The sequence below is a fragment of the Drosophila eugracilis genome, unplaced genomic scaffold, assembly GCF_018153835.1.
Source record: "Drosophila eugracilis isolate 14026-0451.02 unplaced genomic scaffold, ASM1815383v1 contig_367, whole genome shotgun sequence".
Taxonomy (NCBI): Eukaryota; Metazoa; Arthropoda; class Insecta; order Diptera; family Drosophilidae; genus Drosophila; species Drosophila eugracilis.
The window spans coordinates 5,348,931-5,370,554 of NW_024573224.1; the positions used below are offsets into that span (position 1 = coordinate 5,348,931).

The following is a 21,624-nucleotide window of genomic DNA, read 5'->3' on the forward strand; positions in this document are numbered from 1 at the left end:
TCGATAAGTACTAAAATGTTACCTGCATATAAAACAGCCATCCTTGTTCTTTACAAAGTAAACAATTGACCATAAATAAAATATTTGAATTTCCATAACTATTGTCAAATAACTCAGCCACTGAAGGTTAGTGTTAGTTTCTAATAAACTTGAGTAAACTCATTCATAAGTTTCAGAATTTTGTTCAATGAATGAATGACTTTTTTGTTGACTTGCAAAAATGTCAGCAATTGAAAAACGCTTAAACGGTTTATTTCAAAAATGCCAGCCAATTTAGTCGTTAAATCAGAAACTCATCAAAATTGTTGCATGTCATAAAACAATCAAAACTACATAAAGAAAAAACGCAACGTTTCTTCTTATCAACTGCGGAAAATTGTAAAAAATAAGAAATTTTTTGCTACTTTTGCTTGGATTACGTGTCGTCGATAATTAAAACACAAAACATTTTTTAGGGGCTTCAAAGCTTGAATAATGGAAACAGTGAAGCAGCAGAAAGGGGCTTCTTTAAAGAGCCTCTTATAACATTTACGACTAAGGCCCTGACAACTCAAATAGAGAAGTGCTTTCATACACCTTTTTTGGCAAGTTTGAAGTTTATTCAACCTGAAGTAAAGTATTCTCCCCAGGTAGAAATTCATTCGTTTTGGCCCGCTCGGTTTTATATCGTCCAGTTTTTATGGCATTTCGTGGGGTTTGTTGGACATGCAAAATAGTTTTATTTTTTAGAAAAAAAAAAGCTTCACCCACAGGCCCGTGGCAAGCTGCATGAGCGGCTTTGTTGGCTTTGTATCTCGCATCTCGTGGTTTGCCCGGCTAATTAAAATTGGGTTGTGCGAGGTTTATGACTGTCTGAAATACTGACAAAGCTTTGTTGCCCGGTGGCGTCATTCGGCATAGGCTAAATGGGAATGAGCGCTAATTTAATTTACAAATTAGCCGCACTCGAAAACTGCATGGCAAAGTGTCGAATTTTGGCGTCGCTTCTGAGTGCTTTAATTTGTCATTTTTTCAGCTATGGAAAGAAGGTTGTGCCTGGCATAATGGACTAGGTGTAAAGTTTATAACCTGATGGGTAAACTTTGAGCAGTGTATGTGATTGGAATTTAGATCGTCTTCAGCGGTTTTATTGCTTTTGTAAATGGGGAGTTGGTTTGAATTTTAAAAAGAATTTCAGAGCAGTGAGAAAAGTTTATGATCTTTCTTTTCTGATTTGGGAAACGTACTTTAACTTACAACAAAAATTAAACATTTATCACTTGGTAGTCCTTCAAATATTTTACAATTTATAAATCTTAGTAAATGTATGAAAAACCTTAAACTACTTTTCATGTGTCAAAAACTCTGTAAAATAATTACTTTTTAAATTGAAATTCTTTTAAAAGATCTTTTTTTCGGAGCAAGGAGCTCCCCCTGAAACTCATACTCCACAGCCACTTGATCAGAGCATTCCGAATTGTTCGTTGTGCCTGGTCATAATGGTAATCTTATGGTAATTGGTGTAGTAAAGCGAATTGCATTTCGAGTTGCACGACTCATGGGGCATGAAGTGGCATGGCGAATGTTCTGCTGCCATGCCCACTTTTTTGTAAAGGGTGTCAACGGCAGTGGATGATAAATCACAAACAAAAACAGCCCAACACTCTGCCAAAGCCAAAGAAAAACATTAAAATCTGAAGGCTTGTTTGTCGCAGCCAAGTTATTTGTATTCCAAATGTTGTTATTCCCATTCCATGGTATTATCTTCTGAGATCTTGAGATCTTCTGGATGCCCCAAGGTGCAGTGGTGGCAAGTTGTGTCGGAGTTTCTTCTGCTCGCATGTTGTTACAATATGTTGGGCAGCTTTTCCCTTCAAGAGGGATCCCTATCATTTGTGCGAGAATATCTCCACCCATGACCATGATACACAATTATAATTATGTCGGGAGGTAAAGCCTCCCTAGCTTTTTCTTGGCTACCGTTGGGTAACTGCAAATAGTGCGACTGGTTTTTGGTTTCTTTGTGCTCTGCACCGGAAACGTGACCCAAAGGGGACCAGCATATCTGGAACTTGGCTTCCAGTCAACGCATAATTAACTGCATTGTCTGGAACGACTTCATTAGCAGTTCACTTTTGCAACTGGAAAATATTGAATATTAAAAGATATACAAATTGGTAACTTTATAGCGAGTTATGTTAATGTCATGTTTCACTTTTCCATTTGTTTGCTTTCATTTTTATTTTCCCAAAACCAAAAAAAAAGAGACGATTCAACAAAATCAAGCTCCAGCGGCTGAAATCAAAGCAAACGCATTAGGTCAAGCTCGTCCAGAAGTAAACAAGCGTTTTGTCGAGGCGTCAAAGCTAATGCCTACAAAGATATAGAAGTCGAATAAACATTGCGGCGGCTGTGTGGGCTTTCATAGATGAGAGTTTTTCTTTTTGTGGATGCGACAACAAATGAATTGTTTATTACCTCTGCGCATGCAACATTACCCATCGGAGTTCGGAGTTCCATGAGTTATGCTGACGTTTCCGCAGAATTTTCCCGGAGGCCAGCACTCCCTTTAATCATTGGCTGAATGGTTCATTAGAGGCATGCAAAATGTGGAAAATGGGGAAAAATAAAAGCATTGGAGTTCCTCGACACGTTCTGACTGGAGTTCACTAAACTCGCGGTCGATCGGATCAGTTTGCTTCCTCTCCCTTTTCTCGCCTCTATGTAAACATTCAGCAATTGACAATGCGAGGAGGGCCAAACTTTTTTGTTATTGTTAAGGCCAGACAATTTGGCTGCCTCTGCAAAGCGATAAAAAAGGCGAGCGGAAAATATAAAAAAGGCGAAAAACCCGAGATACAATGTCTTTTAAGTGGCGGCCAATTAAAAGTCTAACGCGACTTTGTATGTGACATAATGTCTTCGTGGTCTTGTTGTAAAAATACGCCTCGGGGTGTCAACTTCGATCTTACACACATGCTGCTCTGACCTACATAACATTTGTTCCTGCAACAAGCCATGTGTTTTGATTTAACTTCGCAGATATACTCCTCTTTCGGCGGTAATTAATGCTGAAAATGTCAGGAGACTTCCTTTGAGAAGTTTTCGCTGCCCCAAGAACTAGGTCAATGAAGTAAAAGGAAGTGCAAAAAAGTTGCCAACAGATCCCTGACATATGGCGAGCATTAAGATATGACTCAACCCACTTTCATAAGACCCTCTTATGTATAGGAAAAAAGAGCGTGAAAAGGGATTCCACACTTCGACGGCTATCGCAGTTCGGGCATCTTTGTCTGGGGCGAGTTGAAAGAAACTCACTTGTAAGCATGACCAGAAGTTGTTTACATAACCCACATACCTCGCACCCCTTTTGGGGAAAATGGGTTATCATTAAATATGACACACTCGGCGAACGTATCCAATCGAATTGCACTGGAATGGTATGGAGGTGTGAAGAGGAGGGAATTCCCTTTCCAGGGGGAAAGCAGAGCTTCAACATGCACAATTAACGAAAATAACAGGTCAGAGGAGAGAAAAAAATGAAACTATTTGTTTGTCTGTCTGTGATTTCGATGAATCCGATAAGATAACCTGGCTCAAAGCATTATGTTTTGGCCCTTAATAGAAGAAGAAAGCAGTCGCAGCAGTTCGATGACGTAAATGCGACAATTTCTTTCCAATTAAATGTCAGCGTCGTGATAAGAATTTATGTATTGCCTTTTGGGTCTTTCACAATATAATTTTCGTTGTACGCGTTTCCCTAGAAGCTCCAATTTAGAACTATATATCGAAAAATATAAAGTCTCCTGGGTCTGATAAACAATATCAGTAGAATCGGAATTTATTTCCCTTCTCCATTAATATCAAATTATTAAAATAATTTTTTATCAGATTTATAAAGAATAACATTTGGCTTTTATGGCATTTAAAATTTATGTCCCCTGTCGGACCAGCGATTTATTTTATCTTAATTTCAGGGGGCTCTTTGGAAAATATAAACATTCTAATTAATATTATTTTCAAGGACTTTTCTTCATTGAACATTGTTGAACTGTAATTAGGCAAACAATAATAGTATTTTCCTTGGCAATATACAAAAAATAAAACAAATTGATCTCATAAAAAAAATCAACAAAATGTAAACTTTATTTCCCTGAGAAGTACCCTTACCCAAGTTTTATATTTTAATCACTTCAACAACGCAAAACACACACATTTTTCGATTTAACCCAATCACTTGGCCAAGTTCAAAGTCGAGGTAATCAAATTTTTGTTGTTATTGCTGCTATTGAACTCTTGTTAGCGTCTACATGTGTACGAGAAGTGCTTGTGATGTTTTGGCATTTAACGCATGATTGAGTCATTAAGATATGGAGTAGTGTACCCGCGTAATTTGAGTCGAACCAAAACCAAAGTAATGTCGAGTAAAACGATCTGGTGTATGTGTGCGAAATGCAAACAGTTGCCACATTTAAGTTTTATGAGTTAGGGGTTCATTTTCGATTTCGTTTAACAACGCAGCAAAAGCAGAAGCAAAACCAAAATCAGAAGCAAAAGCAAAAGCAAACCAAGCTAACCAGTATAATAAAGCTACGCGATGGGAAAGGCTCTGAGGTACGAGGGGCCAAAAGGTGTTGGCTGGGCTTTTGGTTTCGTTTGAATGACCAACTGATTCGATGATTCATTTGACGGTTTTTGGCTTGGACGTCGGCCATGTGAGGGCACCCGACTTTGATGTTCAAGATCAGAAAGTGCTAAAAAGTATTATAAATTTGCATTTTCAGGAAATGTTAAGTGTGAATATTTGGGATTATATAATGAATTTTAATGATATTGAGGGTGTCAAGGAAATCTTTATTCATTTCAGCTAAATTTTCAGTTAGAAGTTCAAAGCAATTGGCAGAAAATTTTAGAAAATATTATACGAGTTTTGAAATATTTATTACAACTGCTGATAAGTATGCAACAGAAATGCTTACGTCTGCTATTACAATTTATAGATCTTTACCTATCATTACACACATTAATCAATGTCTTTAGAATTACTATGCGGATATTTATTGAATGATTTCGCAGCAACCTTTGTTTATTTTGGCATCTGGAGGGTATCACAACGTAGACTAATCGGAAGCAATATTGCCAGCCATTGTGTTCTCGTCTCGTTATTCTATAAATGTGCAAAAATCATTTGGGAATTAAAATTTCCTTATGGCTAATTATAGAAGCTGCCGATCTGCCAAAGTTGAATAACATCGAGGTGCTGACACACACTCACAGACTGCATGAACATGCTGCAAATGTGCGTTTGTTTGAGTGTGTATTTTTAGCGATATTTCAAACATTTGGCGCCGGCAATTGGCGAATCCCTCTGTGGCACTGTGTAATTTACACTCACGCATCGCTGGCAAATAACAAACCGAATGAAAATCAAATGAGAAAATACAAGGGGAAGGAAGAGGGCAATACCAGCCCCCTGCAACGACACGTGCCACTGAACGCATTTTTATAACCCAATCTGCCATAGCCAATCCCCTTTACATTTTCCCCCCACTCAGCGCCGGCGTCAATTTGATTAAATGCCGTTTAATTAAATTGCCAAGAATTCGATATCACCCGCACATACATAAAACATACCACATATTTACTTTTGCTTTTAGTTTCCTCCCTCGCATTTTCATTTCTCATCATTTTGCTCACATTGGACAAGGCTCATCACACGCTAATAATAAAATTGTATGATTAATAGAAAAACATTCCATCACCATATTCACCTTGCTTTCAAATTCATTTAGCTTAAAATTCAGCCTGCTCTCTCTTTTTTCTTCTACTCCTTTCTCGTCTAATGCAGCCATCATATCCTATACCAATCCCAAACTGCAAATACCATTAATGGCATCTGCAATTTATGCGCCCACCACCACCACCACCACAACATCACCAGCCGGCAATCCGTCATCAGCCACTGCGGCCACATCCAAAAATGCATCTGCTTCTGCTTCATTATCATCACCACCAGGTCCTTCATTGGCATCACCGGCAACCTCTGACCCTGTGGGCGATGGCCCTTTCCAAGGATTCGTTGCCAAATTGCGTAATTTTAAATTCAACGACACGAAAAATATAAGAAAACGTTTCCATTTCGATTACATATCAAAGGACAGATTTTTGGGTATGTTTCAAAATTTATAAGAACTTAAAGGAAAACTAAAATAACAAGTTTAAAATGATCTACTTTATTTTTTATGGAATTTATATTCAATGAATTTTGTAAGAATTCAAACTCAAAATATTCTTATTTTAACTATTTTTCCAGCTTATATTTGACCAGTTTCTAAATTCAACCCATGGCCATTTGTAGGCTTCAGTTTTATTACGATTCGATTGGTTTCCAATCTTAGAAAGAACATTTCCTATTTCGATCGCTCCAGATGATCCCAACTTGTGATCAAGCCGAATTAGCATTTTCATTAACCATATTCGTTAAGTTTTACGGGTTCGGCATTCCCACATTAAAGTCAAACTAACCCAAATTCAGCCCGTGGGCGTTTCCAATTTTGATGGCGCCTCACGCTTGCGCCCACACAATTTCACTTCATTCAACAAAAAGTGGCGACCCAACTTAATTTGAATGTTTTATTGTCGCTTGACGCTACTTAAACTTCGACTTATGAATATTAAATTGTCATTTGGGTTGGAAAACATTTTGGGAGTAGGGGGATGATGAATCGACAAGGGATGGAGTTGTTAGTTTTCCGCTGCTAATGAAGCACATTGCACCTTCTACAGCGGAAATTGAGGTTCATCATGTGTTCATCAAAATGAGATTTTTTCCACCTCCCACTCGGCGCTGCAGAGCCAAACGAATAATAAATAAAACTAAAGGGAAATGGAAAAATCAGAGATGATGTGAAAAGCTTTCAGGGCGTTGCTATCACTGAGTTATAGTTCTTGACAACTGATTTATCAGTCGAACATGAGATCCGTGTGCCCCTCTAATCAGCTCGCAGCTGCAGGTGGTGCAGTTGCTTTTTTATTTTCGGCTGCACCACATAAATTCCATCGCACCATTCGTGCTGCAAGATCAAAGCAGGAGGTTGGGATGCCGGTGATGGGGAAGGCGCATTTCTTGGGAGCAGATGTTGGCCCCTTAAGATGAACTGCAGATACATTGCAACAGGTGGAAATGGTGGAAAATTCGAAAAAATCGAAAACGTTAGAAAGTCACCGCAGCCTTTCCACGAAACACGGTTGGCCTTTTAGTGAAATTTAATTAAAACACGATTCCGATGGTTCACCGACATACCGATGCCTTTCCTATAAAAGTGCCATGCGCACACATCATAAAAAGTTTGAGGCCTCCTCCTCCTTCATCGGTGAAGGCCAGCGAGAAATGGTAATCGGGTAATTGAAAATTCTCAGCACGTGTTTCCATTTCTGTTGACAGTGGAACAGTGCGTGCAGAAAGTTTGACCATGCTTTATCATCTGATAAGCTCTTGAAGAGCTTTATTTATCTTCTTCCGTATTGCTCCGTGAGTGTACGAACTTTTTCTTATCGCGATCATAGTTATTTTCTTATCTAATGATCAAGCGCTTTTTTTAGCGCAAGGTTTTCAGATAAGAATACCAGGAAAAGTAATTTTTTCACACGAACAAAAATGATGCAATACGTAATTATCTTACCTATTTTATCAAGAAAATATTTAATCTTGATTATACGAGTATATTTTATATGTTAATATAAAAAAAGTAATTTCCTTTGTCCACTTACATTTCTTCACCACTGTTTTGGCCCGGGCCCAACTACTTTGGTACTTCTTGGTTTGTTTAACAGACTGTTTTGCCCTTTAAAACAAGACAAACATTAATTTTCACTCGAGTGTATTTTTCGCCATAAGAAGCATAAAGAGAGTTTAACGATCAGTTTAGTCTAGAAAAGCAGCGGGTAGAAAGGAAAACCCGGGGCTTGGTTTTCCACATGTCGTTCTCGACACTTCGCTAAATGGCCCGCTAACATTCTAAACTTTTCAAGCACTCGACTCTTGGCTAAATTATGCTATAAATCAGTTTGATGTTGCCATCAATTGTTTACATGAAAGGAATGTATTCAAATAATGCATCGGCAGCCCAGGAATTTCGAAACAATAACTCGATTCAGAAATCTATAAACAATTTTTGAATGCAGTGAAAACAATCAATTAATTGGACAAAGCATAAACTTTATGGCTCTGTTGTAAAACTATAGGTATGTGGGTGTGATGATTGCAGACAGCTTATAAATGTGATTATATATCTTAGGGAAAATGTATATATCTCAGAGAAGGAAGAATACAATTCGTGATTTACGACTTATTAAGCTTATTAAGCAAACATCTTTTCGACAATAAAGATTTATCTTTTTAAGGATTTTGTTTTACTCATATATTGCGTCTCTATCTAATCAAATCTCTATCTATTTCTTAACCTTGTATAATAATTTAAATTTCATTTTCCAGGAGGTCAACTCAAGACCAAGAATGGCCAGAAATATGTTTTCAATGGACCTCCATCGGGGGTCTATGTTTCCAAAGCCTGCCTGATCATCGCTGCCTTCATCACAGTTCTTGCTCTACTCTTCACCATTGCCATTACCTACTTTGTGACCAGGCAGGGACTGAGTCCGAAGGAAGAGACTCCCGGGTGAGTAGGTGGGCAGCGGTTAACCCGATCCAAATCAAAGAAACGGGTGTGGTTTGTTAAGTTTGGTCGGGTATTCGTTATGTTCGCGGTTCCGTTTTGCATTTCTGCTAAACGTTTTGGCAAGCGTGCTAATTGGCAGTCGAAGGCGACATGACCTCATTCGGAAAGTGAAAGCAGTTTATGCGTTTCCTTTGCCTCACAAAAACCGACGCATTTCGAGGTGTGGAAGGGTCAGAAAATATGAGAATTGGGTGTGACCTTAGCACTTTGCATAAACCAAACCCAAAACTAATTTGTATCCTTTTCCTCAGTTGCATCACCGCCATTGCCGATCATCCCGATGTGAATGCGACTCCCATCCAAACTGCCGGCTGGATAAGCCTGAATTCACCCCCACCCTTAGACGCTACAACGGCCACTACGACGCCCACTCCACCGCCAGATCCCACACCAACGACGAGTGTGAAGCCCCAAATAAAGGTAGAGGATCCTAAAGTGGGTGAAATTCCTGTGTTGAAGCCAACGGTAGAAGTCGAGGATAACATCACCAAGCCCACAAATCGTCTACTAAAACTTTATGAAGGATGGCGTCCACTTCACTATAGGTAAGCCCAGCACTTTACCGCTTAGCCCATCAATTACTCTTAATGAAAATTATACCAAACACGCGCTCAAGTCGCATCATTCTGTTTAAATTGCCTGGTCGCATTTCAATTTTAGCAAAGATGCAATGCAACTGACACTTAAATTGTCCACTCAGATTTTCCACATTTCCTGCTCTTTTTGCTGTCGCTGCAAATGCCGGAATCAAACCAAATCTTCTCCTGCTGACACTTGATAGAAATCTAGATCAATTTGTAGAACTAAAACACTTCTATCAAGATGTGACAAGTTAAAAGAAAAGCTTGTCAGAGTTAAGTTAGTATGATAACTTAATAGTTTAACGAGATAATTGAGATAAACTAAAACGTTTAGAAAAGGCAATCACAACATTTTTAAAAGGGCATTTAAATAATTTCTTTTTAATTACAGAAATTAAAATCAAATCAGTATCAGTGGCCGCATTTGAATATTATTATATTGTGACAATCAGAAGACGAGATAATAGAGAAACCTTAATAGAAATCTAAATAAGAAGCAGTAGAAAAGTATTCAATTTTAAAGGAAGTTCATAGAGTAAACTAATTCCGCAGTCATCTCATAAATATCCAGCTACCCAGCAGCTGAGCCTTTATCCTTATCCTTGGCAAACTCCTCCACTCGCATCCGCCCCAAAGCCAACCCCATTGACGTCATTTTTCTGGGGTCGCGAGTACACGTTTACTTTTCTATTTCTATGGCCCAAAGTGGGTCAAGGATTGAGCCGTTGCAGTTCAGTAGTCGCCGTTTTACAAAGTGGACAACAACCAGCCACTTGTAAAAGGGCTAACAACTTGTTTAGGCCACCGCAGGAGATGGCCATTCGAGAACCACAAAAAAAGCAGCAATCCGCCCATAAGACAGTAGGAAATCGTATAGGCCTATACACTCCATCTTTCGGTCACACTTTAAGCTAAGAGCGGCATAGATCTAAAGAATAAAACTAACGCACACCGACAGTCGGCATGACATAATGCGCCAAATAGATGGTCAGATAAAAAGATACTTTGCCCAATGAAGATGCGCGGCTCCTCGGTAGCCGCATGCATTAATATAATTGACACAGAAAGCCCAAGCTGGGCATTAATTTGAGCACCGCACGCAGCCTAAAAACCAACTTCATCAAGCTAAAGTGAGGAAAAGCCAGGGAAAAACGTAGGAAGAAGTCGATTCTTGATGGATCGGCGGCAAGTGCAGCACAGTTTTGCCATTTGAGCGGATCGATGGCAAGTGATTTTGCAGCTGCCGATCAAAGCGAACAGTGTTGACCAGTTTGTGTATCTGTATCTGTATGGGAGATACTATCTCGAAGCTCGCTTCCTGGTTGCCCCCAGAACACGCATTGTAAGCCAATCGCGTCAATTAATTGCAACTAGGCGCAAAGCCCGCACCCAGGGGGATTCCAGATTGGCAAGGGGCTTAGGAGTTGAAAGTTGGATGAAGAATGGGGGTATGTGGCAGCAACTGGCTGCATCTGCCAGGGGGTCTGTGGCATTCTAGGCATTCGTGTGAGAGAACGAGCTGGGGGAATTGATATTCAATCTACGCGAATTGCCCTAACTTCGTGGGTAAGTCAACTCAGTAGTAGAAGTCAGTTTTAGTTGGGAATTTATTTGTTTAACATTTAGAGAGGTTATGATGTTTTAGTGGCAGTTAATTACTACTATGAACTCTTACTATTAACTTAATAAATAATCATCTTGAGACATCCCAGAGCATTGAGAATTCGTAGCAGTTAAACAACGCAATTACAGCGCTTCTTGTTTGCTTTGATTTGATTGCTGATGCGGCTTATGATGGCATGCATTTCATTTGCCGCCATCCCGGACTAATGGCGGCGTCCGAAGTTCGAGGCAGATTGCATTGCCCCCGAATGGATGCCAAACACATGTTTGGTTCTGGTCTCCTCTAATTTGCCCTCTTGGCGAGTGATTGATTGATTGGCACTTTTGATGGGGCCGACCTGACATTTTTGGCAGCCATTTGCATTTCACCTGCAAACCGAATGTTTGCTCTGGCATTCCCAAGCTATTTTTATGATATCTACTAGATGATACCTACTATATCTCTTGTTGCAGCCTGCTCATTGAACCCGATGCGGAAACATCGATCAGCAACGGCAGCGTGACCATTGAGATTGAACGGGATGTGACCAAGGTGACCAGTTGGGAGCCCATCGTACTCGATGTCCATAATATCAGTATCTCCAATGTTCGGGTGATTCGTGCCCTTCCGGATACGGCGAATAATGTCACCGAGGAGCAGGAGTTGGATTTCGATAGCGACTATGGAGATGATAATGCCACTTTTGTGATTAACTTGTATAAGGCTTTGGCAGGGGAAACACAACTGAGATTGCAGCTTAGTCTGGATTTCGTCAGCCAGGTGACGGACACTTTACAGGGCGTATACAAGACCAGCTACATCAATCCGGACACCAAGAAAGAAGAGTAAGTCTAACTCAAAATAGTTAGGAAACCACATAAAATTGCATCTTTCTTTTAGATGGATGATCAGCACTCAATTCTCGCCCATCGATGCCCGTCGCGCCTTTCCCTGCTTCGATCGTCCCGACATGAAGGCCAATTTCTCGATCAGTATTGTCAGAAACACCAAGTACAAGATGGCCTTGTCCAACATGCCCAAGTCACACAGCAGTCGCTATCGCCGGGGCTATGTGAGGGAGGATTTCATGACTACACCGAAGATGCCCACCTATCTTGTGGCTTTCATTGTGTCTAACTTGGTGGAATCCCAAGTTGCCGGCTTGGACAGTGAATTGTCGTCACGAGTGGAGATCTATACACGAGCACCGTTCAAGAATATGACTAGATACGCTTACGACATGGTACGAAAGTTCCTGCCCTACTACGAGAACTTTTTTGACATCAAGAACAAGCTGCCCAAGATCGACCTGGTTTCCGTACCAGACTTCGGTTTCGGTGCAATGGAAAATTGGGGTCTTATAACGTTCCGCGAATCCGCGCTGCTGGTGCCCGAGGACTTGGAACTGGCCTCCTCCTCAGAGCACATGCAGTTTGTGGCAGAGATCATAGCCCATGAGCTGGCACATCAGTGGTTTGGAAATCTAGTGACTCCGAAGAGGTGGGATGATCTCTGGTTGAAGGAGGGATTTGCCTGTTATATGAGCTATAAGGCATTGGAGCATTCTCATCCAGAGTTCCAGGTCATGGACACTCTGACCATGTTGGAGTTCAAGGAGTCGATGTTGCGCGATGCGGATAACACCTCGCATGCCATATCCTTTGATGTCCGCACCACTAATGATGTGCGGCGCATCTTCGATCCAATTAGCTACTCCAAGGGCACCATTCTGCTGCGCATGCTCAACTCGATTGTGGGCGACGTCGCTTTCCGATCGGCCACTCGGGATCTCCTCAAGAAGTTTGCCTATGGAAATATGGACAGGGACGACCTGTGGCCGTTACTCACACACCATGGTCACGAACAGGGCACTTTGCCCAAAGATCTGAGTATCAAGCAGATCATGGACTCGTGGATCACGCAACCGGGTTATCCGGTCGTCAATGTGGAGCGACGTGGCACTGATCTGGTGCTGCGCCAGGAACGCTTTATACTGCCCTCCAAAAACCCAGGAGAGCTGAGCACCTGGTTTATACCCATCACCTTTGAAACCGATGAACTGCGCAAGGGTCACAACATACCCACTCACTGGATGAGGGGCCAGGAAGATGAGGAACTCGTCGTGGCCAATGTCTTCACCCAAAGCAGCAACAGCGATAACGTTGTCTATCTGAATCTCAACCGACAGGGTTACTATCGGGTCAACTATGATATGACCTCCTGGCTGGCGCTCAAAAAGAACTTCAGCTTATTGCCAAGAATCACCAGAGCCCAGTTGCTTGATGATGCCCTGCATCTTTCGCAGGCGGAGTACCTCACCTATGACATACCGTATGTTTGATTTAAAGGAGTGTAAAAAGAAAATTCGTATTAATTACAGAAAATACTTTGCCTACAGGTTGACCTTCCTTATGGAGCTATACGATTCCGTGGAAGATGAGTTGCTTTGGAGTGCCGCCAAGCCTGGTCTCAACTATCTCATTCACAACCTCAAAAGGGAGCCTGCCTATGAGACTTTCAGGGTAGGAAATAAATGAAACATCTTGTGAAAATAAGATACTTATGGTATTTTTTCAATATCAGGCCTTCATGAAGTTCATCGTGGTTCCGGCCTTTAGTCATTATGGCCTAAACGAACCGGACAATGAGTCTCATCTGCAACTTAAGCATCGCGCCTTGGTGGCATACTTTGCCTGCAAATTCAACTATGATCGTTGCACCCAAGTGGCGCAGACGAAGTTCCGCGAATGGATGCGCAATCCCAAAAAGAATCCGTGAGTTTTACTTTCTCATCAATAAGGAAGGTTATTATAAAAAATATTTTTGGAAACCCCCAGCATTACGCCAAATCTGAAGTCTGTGATTTACTGCACCACCTTGGCAGAGGGTTCTTCTCCAGAATGGTACTTCGCCTATACGCAGTATATGACAACCACAAGTGCCTCCGAGAAGGAGGAGATACTTTCCTCACTGGGTTGTACCACCAAGCCCTGGCTGCTGTCTAAGTGAGTTATTGATTATCCTATTCCAAAGATAAATTAATTTATTGAGGTCCATTTCGTAGATACCTTAATATGACCATCAATCCCACTTCGGGTATATTGAAACAGGATGGAGCCTTGGCCTTCCGCTCAGTGGCCTCTAACGACATTGGTCATGAGATAGCCTTTGACTTTTTGCAGAGCAACATTAAGGAGATCGCTGAATAGTGAGTGTTATTTACTGAGATTTATCTAGAGATTAACTAATTAAATGTATCTTAAAGTTATGGCGACGGCTTCTCGACTCTGTCCGATATGATCAAGTCGCTGACCATCTACATGAACAAGGAATACCAAAAGCAACAACTCCTGGAGCTGGCCGCCACCTGTCGGAAACTGGGTCTGAAGGCAGTGGAGTCAGCCATTGATTTGGCTTTGGAGCAGGTCAACAATAATATCTACTGGCGCAGCCACTCATACCATAGCCTGAAGAACTTCCTCGAGGGCATCGTCAGCGAGTTCCAGATCAACATCTTCTAGATGCACATGATTGGCAAATGGGAAACACACAAATTGATTTCAACCAAAAAAAAAAGCGATTTAGTTACTGTAACTATTACCATTATTTGTATTCGTGCAAAGGCCTCAAATTAATTTAATGAAACGAATTATTTGCGAAAAGTGATATAAATATGTAAGTTAGCCAGCATAATTTAGGTAACCGATTTACTTTTTGCAATTGTATATTTATTTATTTGTAAGTCTCGCTTCTTCAGCTTCTTGGCATTGCTCTGCAAGGTTCCTACTAAAAATTAGAAAGCAACCGAAAAATACATTGTTCGAATAACACATATTCATTGATTCAGGCATCAGTTTTAGTCCAAAATACAATAATATCTGCCACGAAATATCTAATGCTGCTTGTGTAAAATCTGTATTACCTATACGTATAATTGTCAAGTCCTTTACGATCGCACACCTTTAGATCCTAAGTGAATCAATCTAGCACTAAGTGAACCAAATATCTATTTTGTAGTCGATCCAATCAAGGTGTTTGAAGGCCCCAGGTAGGGAAGAGAAGCTTCGAGTTTAGAAAGATATTGAAACTGAGTGTCCTTAATGCATGGTTTAAAATGTTTGCTATAGCAAGGATAGTACATACATACACACACACACAAATATATTTATTAATGTACGAGTACCTATTATGTATTTTGTAAAGCCCAACACTGAAATACTTGTATCGCTGCTGCACAACCATGTAAATAAGTTTTAAAGCTTACACTAAACATTTAAATAAACTATGTATTTACGTAATTTTATTCAAATTTCGATTTTTTTATTTCGTTGGAATTCACTTTTGGAGTTTTAAATTTTGCGGTAAGAGAAATTAAATATTATTGCTTCTGATGCCCTGGTATAATGGATTTTCAAAATGAGCCAATACGGTCACATTGAACGCACATTTAACTGTTCAATACCCTCGTTTCTTAGTGACAGCCTTAAACTCAGAGATTATTTATATCCCATTATACGGTCTCACTATTAACTAATTTATTGTAAACAAACATAAAATTCGGTTTAAAAGTAGGTTGGAGCAAAATAACATATCACAAAATATGCTTAATTTAAAATCATATTCTCGAGTCTGGATAAGTACATATTAGACTTAGAATGCTGTCTCTATGATATCATACCATTCGGATACCCTTGGGTTGTCAATGATCGTTATCTCAAATAACTATATTATATTTCCAATATCCAGTGTCCACCAAACGGAAGTGGCTCGCTTCCGAAGAGGACAGATTCATCGACATCTGGGTGCAGAATATGCACCTTTTTGCACCTGGAAAGAGGCTGATGGAAACCTATATGGAATTGGAACCTCATTTTCGGGAAGTTGGCATAGAAATCAACGCCCAAGGTATCAAGTCTAAAATGGAGACACTAAAGCGAAAATATTTCAAGTCAGTATACATAAAACTGTCATATGGAAAAACGACTTGATTATATCAAAGATTTCAGTTTGCTACACTCCGACCGCGATGATCAATCGACTACATGGAGACACTTTGACACGATGACTCTTGTGGTAAATGGAAATTTGAAGGATTCGAAGGATTCGGAGTGGAAGGATTATACGCAGCCACCAAAGACTTCTCGTAAGAAGTTAATGCATCCTCTTTGTAACAGTCCTAGTAGTCACATACAATTATTTTCTATTTCAGACATAACTCGCTCATCTGTGTATATGAATGATCCTGCACTAAGAGAATATGGTTCGAAAAGCTACACATCTTTTTTTTTATTCAAAAATATAGTTACATTTTTTTTTTAGTAGAAAGTCCTTTCAAAAGCGTCTACGTTGATGAAAGTGCTGTGCACTTTTTTAACCATGAAGAAAAACCAACAGCCAAGAGGACAAGACAAAGGTTCAGCAAAGCGACCAACGTTCGAGTAAAACCCCGAAGAGTTTGGCAGCCGGCGGAGGAAATTATTTTCGTTGATGTCTGGGAAAAGTTCTCTGGTCATATACAAAGTGATAGGAAAAAAATGGATGTTTATAAGGACATGCAAAATGAGCTCCAGCAGCTTGGACTAATAATAGTGCCGAGTGATATTAAATCCAAAATTGAATCTCTTACACGTTCGTTTAGGTGAGCACCTTTAAACGATATTCAAGTGCCATAATTTATCAAAAACCATTGCATTTCAGAACTCAGAGAAATACCGTTGGTGATAAGTCCGAGTGGATTCATTATTCAAAAATATCTCAGATTCTCAATCCCATGGATTTTATGAAGTTCGAGGCATTTTCAGAACCCAGTGGCAATAGCAGTTCTGAAGAGGATTCTGCCTGGTTTAAAGAAATGGGACCCAAGACGGAACCTGAGCCCCCCGGCAATCTCACTAATTCTAATGATTCTGTTGTCAATCAATTCGACAGTAGTACTCAGCCATGCTCTCCCAATTCCAGCGTAGATTTCTCTTTAATTGATCCTGATCCGAGCCACTGCAAAGTGTCTATTGAAATATTGGACCAAGATGAGTCGATCAAACCGATCGGTTCCCCTTTAAGTGAAAAACAAAAAGCTGCTGAAGAGTTTAGTCAATTTGTAACAAAAGAATTGGCCGTTTTAAATGATGATTTGCTTATCGAGGCAAAACGCCAAATATACAATATAATATGTGTCTTGCAGATGAAACAGAATGAAGTTAATAAAAATTTATAACTTACCATATAAACAAATTTGTTTCGTTTATTTAAGATAATTGGAAAAAATAGAATATTTGCAATCTATAACTATATACAGTTTTCTAAAGTTTAAGTATTTAAAATTAAAAAATATATATATTTAAATAAAAAAACAAATTCCGTAGGTTCTACCGAGATTTGAACTCGGATCGCTGGATTCAAAGTCCAGAGTGCTAACCATTACACCATAGAACCGCGTTGTCAGGCTGGCGCAAAACGAAATATTTACCACCGACACAACAAAAGAACGAAATCCGAAAATTTGGACTAGATAATTTTAAAAGAATATACATTTTTTATAAATTTAACAAATTAGGATCTTAGATAAAAAAAAAAAAAAAAATTAAAAAAATTTAGTTGCGAAGGTTCTACCGAGATTTGAACTCGGATCGCTGGATTCAAAGTCCAGAGTGCTAACCATTACACCATAGAACCTTGATACTATGCTAGCTGCTAAAAGACAATTTTATTCCGTCGGCACAGTATTTGTTCTTCTTGGTTGTGTTCAGGGAGGGGTTGAAGGTAGGGCAGCGATTGTGTTTTATAAATAGGTATGAACAAATACAAACGGTCATCTGCAGTGCTATTGCAACTGCATTTGTTTACTATTTAACATAGATATATTTTCTGTTGTTTTGTCTAAACACATAAATTCTTAAAAACAAAATAAATTTTATAAAGATATTTCGATGCTTAAGCAAAAAAATAATTGAAAATAATTGAAATAAATAAATGAATGTTTGTTGCTAAGCAGGCTGGACAATATATGTTTGATCGATAGACACAACCAATCCAAATATATAAAACATAGCATAGTCACTTATTGAATAGTACAAATCACAAATAATGGAAAACGAAAATAAGAAATCTTTATTGGAAAAATATAATATACCATTACACTATCTTGATTTTGCTCATGTAGAAAAATGTACAAATGCACGCGAAATGGAGAAAATTGTGCAAATCCTGCGCTCTGGTCAGGAAGGATATTATCCTGACTTGTTACGATGTTCGGAGGATAAACTAAAGGAACTGAAGCCGGATAGTAAATTATTTCGCTACGAGGAGCAAATCAGGAATAGCGATTCCTTAGGCAAACATGAATTAAAACCCATTCTGGTATGCATACGTATCTTAAATCAAAATGTTTATATATTTTATATATTCATAAAAGGATTGGACTGAATCCATTAAAACAAAGGATAATGCACTCAAAGAACTGAAGAAAGAGAAACAGAATTTAGATATACCTTCTGTACGCAAGCTTTCTAAAATTGATTTGGAAAAACAGACCATTGAGAAATCGAAGCCATCAGCAAAAGAATCACCTCAGCCCAAGGCGAACAAGGAGGACCGGATTAAATCAACGGACTACAAAAAATGGGATAAGTATGATCCCGATGAGGAGATACTGCGTATGGATCTTGAAGAAGAACGTAACAAGGAGCAGGTTGAGCAGACTGCTTTCAGTTATCAGAAACCAGCCACCAAGGATGAGTTAAAAAGCGAAAAGGATTCCCTTTATGAACGCCTCCAAATGCAGTTAAAGAGCCTAAGCCAACTAGAGCGAGAACAATTTGCAGAAAGGTATATAAAACAGATTGGTTTATAGTCATATTACTTAGACATTATCTTTATAAAGACATCGACTTCGAGGAAATGAGTACTTTAAATCTAAGGAATATGAGAGTGCCATCGAAGAGTACAACTGCGCCATAATATACGATCCCGAAAACGCCGTCCATGCTTACAACAATCGTGCACTATCTCGTAAGTGGCCAATCATAAATTTGCACTCTTATTTCATATAAAAACCTATATAACTTTATAACCCTGACAGATATTAAAACAAAGAAGTACTTCTCAGCCATATCGGACTGCCAAGCCTGCCTGCAGCTGGATCCGCAGAATGTTAAGGCTCATCTCCGTATGGCAGAGGCACACAATGCTGATGGAAGACAACTTGAGGTGAGACCTATTCAGAATTGCCCTTAAAAATTGTGACTAAAATTGTACCTTTCCTAGTCTCTAGCTATGTACAAGAAAGTTTTGGACTTGGAGCCAGATAATGTTATTGCCAAGAAGTCTGTGGAGAAGCTAACTTCATTTCTGGGTGAGGTTGCTCCGGACAATGCTACACGTTTGATAATTGAGGAGATCGATCCGCCGGAACTGAAGACATGCGATCCCAAGAAGAAGCTAGAGAAGAGCGGAACATCGGTGACTAAGAAACCTCAAGCACCACTAGCAAAAACAGCAGCACCACCACCTAAAGATTACGATCTAGCTGAATTGGTCAAACCGAATCGCACGGTTAAAAGTAAATTGATCTCGGCCGCCGAGGCTTTGGGGAATAAGTTCAACGCAAAGGGCGGTGCTCCCATGAAACCACCTCTTCCTTCCTCTCCAAAAGAGGATATGCTGCGTTTGCCACACAATAATCTCAATGCAAGCAATAAGCTGCTCATCCAAGAGATTTAGGAGTACTTCTTAACTACTGCAGAGTTATGATACATTTATTATTATTTTAAGCCAATAAATTATACATTGGCTTATATAATATTAATACAGACAGAATACAAATAAATGATCGCAAAATCATTTCTGGAGGAGTTTCTTAATATAGCGGCCAACAACTAAAAATGGTCGTTGTTCAAATTCGTGTTTTTGCTCCATGGTAACGGTTACCTGAAAAAGATTAAGTTCAATATTATAATATAATGCTAAGTTTTCTTCTTACCTGATCTCCATTAAAACGATTGACGATTGTCACGCAAACATCGCCGGCCTTAACTCCCACTTTTTTGGTTAACGAAGCGAACATGCTGGCCTCCATCTCGATGTTTCGGATTCCCAGATCGTAACACTTTTTCAGGAACTCCATCTTATCGTCATCCGTGTACTCGCATATAGCTCCATCGGTGCGTCCCTGACCTGGCCCAATGAAATTTAAATTGAGCATCTATGATTCGGGGAAACAGTGGCACTTACCCTCGTAAAAGCAATCTGTTCCCATTGTGTTGGCACTTATAGTCTGGAAACCGTCCTTGTCATTGACACCATATGCCATAATATTCTTGATCACATCGTCGGAAAACTGAGCCGGTCGCACCACTCGTCGTCCGAGAATAGCCTTAAAATGAGAGTCATTTCTCTTCAGCTGTAGAACTCACAAACCACTTACGATCTCATGCTCGTTTCGTAGCAAACCATTGAAAGCGTCTTTCGTGACCACCACTGTACCAGGTGGTACTCCGATTCCTCCGCATGTGCCGATTCGCAGAAACACAGGATCCTCACAGCGGGCGTACTTCACCAATTTGAGCAGTTCGTGAAGAACCACACTGAAAGTAGAGGATCCAACCCCATGACTTACGCACAACACTGGTCCCACCTTGTACATAGCATAGCGATTGCCACGTTCGGACAAATCCACCGGATCGCAGGAATCTGAAACCTCTCAAAACTTTCCGCATATAGGCTAAGCTCTCGCATCCGCGAAGCAGTTCCACCCATGCAGATCACCTGCAGACACTCTCAGATGAGTAGAGGCAGAATCGTGTTTAATATCACAGTCTTACCTTGACATCGCCGAACCTTTGCTGTATATCTTTTGGGTCTATAGTATTAGCCACATTTATATCCAGGTGATATAAAAAATCCGATTCCATAGTATCCAAATGTGGATTGAGCAATTTCGCAATACTAAAATTGATTTTAAACTTTAAAATTTGAACAATTTCATAATGACCGCGGCTCATACTCACTTCTTAGACATTTTAATTTTGAAAATTGATGATTTGTTTTTTTTTTTACCGAGTTTAATATCTAAAAAGACAAATTCGTAATATAGTTTGTACTGGGTTTTAAAATTAGAAAAATGTGTGATGGTCGCCACCGAGTCTGTTTGTTGCCAATTTCCACATCTTATCTATATCTATCTATAAAAACTTGTATTTGGTCTAGATAGATAATACGAAGCAACTAGAAATGTGCTTAGTTCTGGTTCAAAAAATATAAAAAAATTTGTTTTTAGGGGTGTGTCTTTGACAAACACTCATCGATGTATACTAAGAACTATGTTTCTATATATGAATCTTTACTTTGTTCTTTTATATATTATATGTATATATGCACGTTCACTGGCAAGGCGATTGTAAACAGAAAACTCGAACGACGAGACGTGCGATCCGTTCGCTACGAGGGCTGACTATTGAGTAAAGTGGAAATGGGTTGGGTGTCCAGTTTTGCTGATAATGTTTGTTGCAGAATGCTAACAGAGTTGCACTGAGTTGACCTAGGAGTAGTTTTTGGACCTTAAAATAAAACAGAAGCAAGCTGGAGAGGAGATACAAGAAATATCCTTTAAAAAGTGTTGACTGTAAACTAATGTTATAGTAACTAAAGCGATAGCTTTTTCTATTAAAATTTAATTTAATAAATTCTATAATTAATGGCGACTTCCACCGCCATAGGTCATATACCT

General features: G+C 39.6%; 4 protein-coding genes and 2 non-coding genes across 11 annotated transcripts in view; 3 read left to right on the forward strand and 3 right to left on the reverse strand.

Moving 5' to 3' along the window:
• The window catches only part of LOC108115862 (aminopeptidase N), a 30,316-nt gene extending 15,106 nt beyond the window's left edge, over positions 1-15,210 (forward strand). For 2 of the 4 annotated variants that reach the window (XM_017227487.2, XM_041818698.1), the window contains 10 exons: positions 5,828-6,148; positions 8,474-8,657; positions 8,969-9,262; positions 11,375-11,746; positions 11,802-13,232; positions 13,300-13,423; positions 13,485-13,675; positions 13,739-13,906; positions 13,966-14,109; positions 14,167-15,210. In XM_017227487.2, the coding sequence (XP_017082976.2) occupies positions 5,828-6,148; positions 8,474-8,657; positions 8,969-9,262; positions 11,375-11,746; positions 11,802-13,232; positions 13,300-13,423; positions 13,485-13,675; positions 13,739-13,906; positions 13,966-14,109; positions 14,167-14,422 (3,485 nt within the window). In that variant the 3' untranslated portion in view covers positions 14,423-15,210. The remainder of the gene's footprint in view (positions 1-5,827; positions 6,149-8,473; positions 8,658-8,968; positions 9,263-11,374; positions 11,747-11,801; positions 13,233-13,299; positions 13,424-13,484; positions 13,676-13,738; positions 13,907-13,965; positions 14,110-14,166) is intronic. The other 2 variants (XM_041818699.1, XM_041818700.1) reach the window with 1 other exon arrangement.
• Positions 15,211-15,354: 144 nt separating this feature from the next.
• LOC108115772 lies at positions 15,355-17,128 on the forward strand. 3 transcript variants are annotated; one of them, XM_017227342.2, is made up of 6 exons: positions 15,355-15,469; positions 15,648-15,849; positions 15,908-16,044; positions 16,111-16,161; positions 16,221-16,539; positions 16,599-17,128. In XM_017227342.2, coding segments are annotated over exons 1-6 (1,227 nt in total). In that variant the 5' UTR covers positions 15,355-15,468; the 3' UTR covers positions 17,116-17,128. The 3 variants fall into 3 exon arrangements, with proteins under 3 accessions (XP_017082831.2, XP_017082832.2, XP_017082833.2); XM_017227343.2 differs by having other exon boundaries at positions 16,224-16,539; XM_017227344.2 differs by lacking the exon at positions 15,355-15,469 and having other exon boundaries at positions 15,765-15,849; positions 15,901-16,044.
• A 133-nt stretch (positions 17,129-17,261) lies between these two features.
• Trnaq-uug lies at positions 17,262-17,333 on the reverse strand. Its single transcript has one exon. It is a non-coding gene; the product is annotated as a tRNA-Gln (tRNA).
• Positions 17,334-17,501: 168 nt separating this feature from the next.
• Positions 17,502-17,573, reverse strand: Trnaq-uug. Its single transcript has one exon. It is a non-coding gene; the product is annotated as a tRNA-Gln (tRNA).
• A 340-nt stretch (positions 17,574-17,913) lies between these two features.
• Positions 17,914-19,739, forward strand: LOC108115761 (sperm-associated antigen 1). Its single transcript, XM_017227328.2, has 5 exons — positions 17,914-18,257; positions 18,313-18,725; positions 18,781-18,908; positions 18,979-19,106; positions 19,164-19,739. Exons 1-5 carry the CDS (start codon positions 17,985-17,987, stop codon positions 19,617-19,619), a joined length of 1,398 nt encoding a protein of 465 aa, XP_017082817.2. The 5' UTR covers positions 17,914-17,984; the 3' UTR covers positions 19,620-19,739.
• Positions 19,643-21,338, reverse strand: LOC108115762 (uridine phosphorylase 1). The gene is given in 8 exon segments (XM_017227329.2): positions 19,643-19,826; positions 19,879-20,072; positions 20,130-20,271; positions 20,323-20,600; positions 20,603-20,663; positions 20,720-20,843; positions 20,906-20,966; positions 21,242-21,338. Coding segments are annotated over 7 exon segments (900 nt in total). The 5' UTR covers positions 20,917-20,966; positions 21,242-21,338; the 3' UTR covers positions 19,643-19,736.
• Between the last annotated feature and the right edge of the window lie 286 nt (positions 21,339-21,624).

Excerpts from the sequence above, each read along its gene's own strand:
- LOC108115761 (XM_017227328.2), top strand. The coding sequence starts at position 17,985 with ATGGAAAACGAAAATAAGAAATCTTTATTGGAAAAATATAATATACCA. Across the intron at positions 18,726-18,780 it reads CGAGAACAATTTGCAGAAAG|ACATCGACTTCGAGGAAATG; the intron begins GTATATAAAACA and ends ATCTTTATAAAG. Across the intron at positions 19,107-19,163 it reads CTGATGGAAGACAACTTGAG|TCTCTAGCTATGTACAAGAA; the intron begins GTGAGACCTATT and ends TACCTTTCCTAG.
- LOC108115772 (XM_017227342.2), top strand. Across the intron at positions 16,045-16,110 it reads GCAGCCACCAAAGACTTCTC|ACATAACTCGCTCATCTGTG; the intron begins GTAAGAAGTTAA and ends TTTCTATTTCAG. Across the intron at positions 16,540-16,598 it reads TCTCTTACACGTTCGTTTAG|AACTCAGAGAAATACCGTTG; the intron begins GTGAGCACCTTT and ends ATTGCATTTCAG.